The 6,856-nt window shown below is 35.6% G+C and overlaps 1 protein-coding gene and 1 long non-coding RNA gene across 2 annotated transcripts in view; one reads left to right on the forward strand and one right to left on the reverse strand.

The window, feature by feature from the left end:
* Nucleotides 1–5,682, forward strand: part of LOC137574120 (uncharacterized) — a 210,279-nt gene extending 204,597 nt beyond the window's left edge. The window contains exon 4 of the long non-coding RNA XR_011031944.1: nucleotides 5,315–5,682. This is a non-coding gene — a long non-coding RNA (uncharacterized lncRNA). The remainder of the gene's footprint in view (nucleotides 1–5,314) is intronic.
* LOC137573992 (odorant receptor 4-like) lies at nucleotides 760–5,176 on the reverse strand. The gene is made up of 8 exons (XM_068286099.1): nucleotides 5,168–5,176; nucleotides 5,097–5,098; nucleotides 4,843–5,044; nucleotides 4,576–4,784; nucleotides 1,628–1,674; nucleotides 1,298–1,571; nucleotides 1,034–1,235; nucleotides 760–975 (listed from the first exon to the last, which is right to left on the reverse strand). Exons 1-8 carry the CDS (start codon nucleotides 5,174–5,176, stop codon nucleotides 760–762), a joined length of 1,161 nt encoding a protein of 386 aa, XP_068142200.1.
* Nucleotides 5,683–6,856: the final 1,174 nt, after the last annotated feature.

The raw sequence follows: 6,856 nt of genomic DNA on the forward strand, positions 1-6,856 counted from the left end.
CTGTGGAAAAGCACTTAAGCTGAGCATGAAATATAAACATTAGAGTAAGCATTTTTAAGAACAATTGTCGCCTCTTAGAGTCTAAGAGTTCATTAATTTAAACAACACTTTTGTAAATAAAATCAGTTCATATTTTGAATTCAAGGAATTAAGATTGGGTTATTGTCCTTCTCCCTGGAATCCCCTCAAATTCATAGATTTGAACCATTTACTACAAAATTCAAAATATATAAACATCTATTATATATATAGATATAGAGAAGAATGTCCTGTTGGGTTATATTACGATCTTTTTTCTAAAGAAAGGTAAATGGCTTGGCCAGATGAGAAACGCTCAGAAATACGTTTTAGTTTTTCTCTAAAGATTTTAACAGCAATTTTTATAACAGATTTTCTGTCGACACTGTTAATAAACAAATTCGAAAATATGCAGTAAAAATTGCACAAAGTTGCTTTCGTTTACAAATCCAAACTCCTTATCTAATGTTGCAGTTTTCTCAAGTAAAGGATTTCGATAAATTTGTTAAACTATTTCAAAACATTTTTGGTTCTTCAAATTATATTAACACATTTAAAACTTTGAACTGGTTTAAGTTTGATTTTTATAAGTTTTTTGAAGAAGTTCCTAATCCTAATTTATGAAAAATTCTCAGCAATCAAACAGTGCCAAAAAAAAAACAGTTTTTCCCCCATAGTGCTTAGCTGAATTCCAAGGTAAGTGTGAAATATTTATCTTTATTAATCGTTTCAATTTAAGGATTAGCTTCTACTGTACACCTGCCTCAGGACAGCGACTATGGAATAAGATTTACTCATAATATTGCCAAAACTGGTCAAAGTCAAACCCATAAATCCTCCGGCTGTGAATTGAAATGGCCGCTCCGCATTTATCATAAAGATGAGTAAAGTTCTTTTGAATTTTGGATCGAATGCATACCAATCGCAGCTGAAGCCCGAGGTGGAAAGGGATTTGCTCTGAGGAATGCGTAAATGTTTCAATATCGCAGATTTATAATGGATATGGCGAACTGACCTCTTCAACCACCTCATTGCCGTACCAGCAATACAAAAACAATTGGGCCACCACACAACTAAGTAGAAAATCAATGAGAATCGAACTGCTTGAGCCATCTCCGACAATCGCCTGAAACGTTGTCATGGCCACGATGACCAGTGAGGATACGAATTGGTACATTATTGGCAAACGATATATCTGTTCCAATTGCTGGCGCAAACTGCAACAATAATACAAGATGATTAGTTTGAAAAAAAAAATGAAAATCTCAACGATTATCACATTATTAGATCGCAATGATATTTGATAATTGCAATTAACTGACGATTACGATCCTCTTTGCCATCTCCAATTAGATTTTCGAATGCCATGTTTAGCATTTTGAGATGCATGCATATTTGATTCATGAACAGCATATTGACATAGTCAATGGTTGTGGTGCCACACGATATAAGAATGATGCTGAGACCCATGTAGACATATTGTAAGATAGTCGGAATGAATTGAGGCATTTGTACGCGATAGGGAAATCGTTGACCAGCCAAATCTTCAGGTACTTAAAATGAATAGAATAATTTCAAATTACTTTCAATAATAGAGGAAAAGACTTACCTATCAGTAGCATAATGAAGGCTGCTGTTGAGGGAACTGCCACCAGACTGAAGTACATAAGGCATACTAACTTATTTGCAGATTCAACTTGAAGAAATGTTTTAATTTGCTTATCACTCGCTATATATGTCCTAGTCAGTTGGCTTAACTTCATTACCACAGATTGAATTACATCATAGTAATAGTAAGTATTGAAGACCTTCACAAGGATGATAATATATTTGATTTGCTTGTTGGACGTTGAAAATTTTACCTTAAACCAATAACCCAAATGTGTTAGTGACATTACCAGATTCTGTGTCACAACGTCCAAGTCGTACCAATTGAGTACCAGATCATATAGCTCCATTATGACATAGCAAAAGAGACTAGTCAAGACAATTGTACCCATAAAGGTAATGCAATAGCTTTGAAGTTTTGTCTCCGGCTTAAAGCCAATCAAGGGTAATCCCATCAATTGAGCCAACCAAATGTTTAGCTCTATCGAGCCGATTTTTCCTTCGCTAACCACAGAAGGCATTAGCCGATGTGTTAATTTCAATAGTTTTTCCATTTTCCATTTACCCAAGAGGTCTGAGACCGCATCAAGCTTTTATACTGTCACCAAATGGGCGTTGACCAAATATACAAAAAATACACTGTAGAAAAACTTTATTGACTGCGACTATAAACTTGCCTAAGCACAGCAACAATTGAATAAGATTTGCCCATTATATTGGTGAAACTGGCCAGGGTTAAGCCCATAAAACCGCCAGCTGTGAATAAAAAAGGACGCTCCGCATTGATCATGAATATGAGCAAAAGTCTCTTGAATTTCGAATCGAATTTGTGCCAATCACAACCAAAACCCGATGTACTTAAGGTCTTGCTCTGCAAAAAAAGGCTGATAACGTAAAACGAAAGAGAGTAACAAACTTCTAAACTTACCTGTTCGAAGACCTCGTTGCCATACCAGCAATAGATAAATAATTGAACTATCACACAAGTCAATAGAAAGTCCATCAGAAACGTACTCTGGCTGACATCTCCGACAATTGCCTGGAAAGCGGTCATGGCAACAATAATCAGTGAGGATACAAATTGAAACATCACAGGCAATCGATAGACCTTTTCCATTTCTTGTCGTAGACTAAGTTAATAAAGCATTAATAATACTTTTAAAATATATGTGATTAATTTGCTCGCTTCTTACACAATCAATTCACAATGATATTTCACTATAGACGTCATTTGACTGTTGCTTCTCTCTGGAATATGGCTTTTACTTTGAACAGAAGTGAACTCTTCAAATGCCAAGTTTAAAATTTTCAAGTGCAAACAAATTTGATTCATGAACAGCACATGCAAAATATCCAAAACTGATAGACCAGCTGAGATATATACCAAACATAGACCCATATACAAATGTTGCAAGAATGGAGGCAAGAATTCAGGAGTTCTTAAACGAAATGGAAAACGTTCACCAGCAAAACCTTCAGGTGCTGTAGAAGAAAAGATGTCACATAAATGAAACGAATTGACTTCAAAGTTATTCTCACCCAGCATTATCATGAACAGGGCCATAATTGGAGGCACTGTGATCAAATGGCAATACATTATCATAACTAACTTGCTCTTTGCTTCGGTCTCGTAGAAGGTTCGCTGTTGATTGACTGAGACCACACAGTCTCTGGTAAGTCGCCGCAATTTGTTGATGATTTGCTTAATACTCTCATAATTGAAATATGTATTAATCACCTGAAACAAAAGCGAAGCAGATTGTCTTTTGAATGGCAAACAAATGCAGAAACCATTCTAGACTTGAACCTTAAACCAATAACCCAAATGTGTTAATGTCATCACCAGATTCTGTGTCATCATATCCAAATTTGTCCAACTACGTTTGAGATCATATATCTCCAACGAGACATAGCAAAAGAGGGCGATTAGCATTATAAATCCTAGAATTTGTTGGCCTATTCTTTGGTATTTGGCTTCCTGATTGATGCCTATTAAAGGCAAGCCGGCCAATTGTCCTAACCAAATGTTGAGGTCTATGGAACCAATTTGGCCATTTGTTACATTTGAGGGCCTTAGACGTTGTAAAACCTTTAGTAACTTTTCCATTCTGGATTTCCCCTATAGCTGAGAAGTTTTTTAGCCGAAAATTTCCTTTTATATCCATATAAAATGGGCGGAAACTCCAACTTAGAATACGCTGAGAAAAAAACAGAGAAATTTTCGGGTTTCCCTTTCATTTCTGTGACAAAAATACGAGTGAAACAAAATTTTCATTCCCCGTTATGTCGTATGGTCAAAAGTTATTGAATGATAATAAAGAGCTTAACTCTGCACGCAATTTCTTGCAGTGTATTTGAAAAGTGTATACAAATATTCTTTAAAGTGATACTATACACAACAGAAATACCCTGGATTGGTTTACCTTAAACTTTGTCAAGTAACTTTAGACTGAGAATCAATATATGGCTTATATACCAATGTTAGGCAGCTAAAATAGTTTTCAATCTGCTTCAATCTTTTTTATGTTAATCTGTTTCTTCAGTTTAAGATGAAATATAGACAGAATTAAAAGTCAAATCAAATCCTATCATTTCAGTTAGTTTAGGTTTTTAATCCCAATCTTTAATCTATGTGTAGGAAGTTTATAGAAAAGATTTAAACTTCAAGTCAAACTAATATACCCTCTACATTAATAGAGATAAGGTCCAATGACGACTATATAATGTAACTATATAATTATCATATTAGTCCACAGTGTCTATTATGTTTAAAATACCTTTTACATTTATATTAAAAGGGTTAAATTGTCACGCTTTCGTCTCCAATTAAGGGGCGATAAGTGGCATGTTTGACACCTAAATCAAAAATGAAATTATACATTTGTTTTCGTTTTTTTTTTTTTATTTCTTGGACTGTTATTTATTTCACAAGTTTATAATTTCATAATTCTACCGTACATTTGTCTAAGAACAGCCACAATGGAGTAGGATTTACTCAAGATATTAGCAAAACTGGTCAAAGTGAGGCCCATAAAACCGCCAGCTGTAAACAGAAAAGGTCGATCGGCGTTAATCATAAAGATTAGCAGACTTTTCTTTAGCTTTGTATCCCATTTAAACCAATCGCACCCAAAGGCAGATGTTGATAGAGTTTTGCTCTAGAATTTGAAAGGCTGGAAGTAAGTTTCAAATAAAATGCTATGTAGGTAAATTTACCTGCTCGTAGACCTCATTGCCAAACCAACAGTATAGGAACAGTTGACATATCACACCACTTAAGAGAAAGTACATGAGCAGGGAACTATTGGATGAGTCACCGACAATTGTCTGAAAGACTGTCATGGCCACAGTGATCAGTGAGGACACGAATTGAAACATAATGGGCAATCGGTATATCTTTTCCATTTGCTGACGTAAACTGAAAGATAATCATTAGTTGAAATACCCAAAGCAAACGTTAAGGCTTAAACGACTTATACAAAGTATATTATAGTTGTCCGATAGCTGAAAAATGAAGAGATTTGTTTGCATAGAATCAGACATTGATCATGTTTAGATATTCATCTCGCCTTGCTGATATGTTCTATACTTTTTGTGTTCAGAGATGCTTCCTTCTCTTTACTATAATTGAATAACCCCAATTTCTAAGTGTATATACGTATATAGTTCTTACACAATCAATTCGCAGTGATATTTGACAATGGAAACTAGACAAGTGTGAGGATCGCCAATTGACGTTGATTCCAGGCCAAAACCATCAAAAGCCAAGTTAAGAATTTTCAAATGCATGCAAATGTGATTCATAAGCAATACATTGACATTATCGATGGTGGTAACGCCACAGGAAATCCACAGCAGACTAAGACCCATATAAAGATTTTGTATGTTTGGTGGCAGGATGTTAGGAACCTTGACACGAAATGGAAAACGCTCGCCAGCGAAGCCATCTGGAGCTATGTATGCATTTGGGATAATTTAAGGCACAAGATAAGTTGGCACTTGTTGTTGCTATTCACTCACCAAACAATATCATTATAAAAGCAATGCCAGCAGAGAATACCACCAGATTAAAGTACATTAGGCAGACCAGTTTATTAAGAATTTCCATTCGATAAAAGGTGCGAATCTGTTTGTCAGTCACTACATTTCTTATGGTCAATTCCCGCAATTTGCCAACAATGCATTTAATCCTCTCATAGTAATAGTAAGTGTTAACGACCTAGAATTGAACTTGGTAATCACAAAAATTGATATAATTATTCTGTTTTCATATTAACCTTAAACCAATAACCCACATGAGTTAGTGACATCACCATGTTCTGGGTCATCACATCCAAATCATTCCAATTCAATAGCAAGTCGTATAGTTCCATTAGGACATAGCAAAAGAGTCCAGGTAAGACGAAAATACTTAAAACAAAACTTCCCCAACGCTCCCTTTGAGTCTCGGGCCTTAGTCCTGTTAGAGGCAAACCCATCAATTGAGCTAAGAAAACATTTAACTCAATGGAACCGATTCTGCCCCCAGTTACATCAGAGGGCATTATATGTTGTAGTAACTTTTCCATTTTCCAAGTGAATTCTGTTGATTTCAGTGTCGAAGAGCTCCTTTTATACACCTATCGGACTAGTGAGCAAAATATTGCGTGAAAGGTTTAAGGTTAGTCAATTAAATAAATAAATAAGTCGTCTAACTCAATCCACATCAAAATATTTTCAATTGATCGTGACGGCTAAACATTATTCATCCTCGGACCACACTTGACACAGTTGGCTCTGCGTCCTTACACAAGTATGCCAGACGCCACGCCAAGACAAAACAACCTGCGCCTACCTGGAACTACTATAAACGTTACTATTGTCTAGGATTGAACGTCTAAGAAGACACAGTTGGACTGCTGGCGGCCTTTACGGAACAAAAGACTTGGAAAATGCTCCAAAAGATGTTGAATTTTTTATGGTAAGGAATATGTTTTTCTTCGTTATCAAATTGCGGATGTAGTTTCCAATTATTGTATCCACGTCCTCAGGAGAAATACCTTTACCTGTCCGTTCGTTTAATCGGATAAGAGCAAACTCCTTCTAAACCATTAAGACTACCGTACTATAGTGGGTTAGTGTGGTATATCCTGGTTAAAGCGGCATCAAATACATCAGTTTTGTTTCGTAGTCCATTTTAGACAATATTGTTTTCCACACCTGACACCTTTAGATATTTCCATAGACGATT

This window comes from Drosophila tropicalis, unplaced genomic scaffold (genome assembly GCF_018151085.1).
Source record: "Drosophila tropicalis isolate 14030-0801.00 unplaced genomic scaffold, ASM1815108v1 contig_443, whole genome shotgun sequence".
Classification (NCBI taxonomy): Eukaryota; Metazoa; Arthropoda; class Insecta; order Diptera; family Drosophilidae; genus Drosophila; species Drosophila tropicalis.

Bases quoted from the DNA above. Each gene is read 5' to 3' on its own strand.
- LOC137573992 (XM_068286099.1), bottom strand. The intron at 4,785-4,842 runs GTAAATTTACCT...TTCAAATTCTAG, and splicing joins GCAATGAGGTCTACGAGCAG to AGCAAAACTCTATCAACATC. The intron at 1,572-1,627 runs GTAAGTCTTTTC...ATTCATTTTAAG, and splicing joins CTTCATTATGCTACTGATAG to TACCTGAAGATTTGGCTGGT.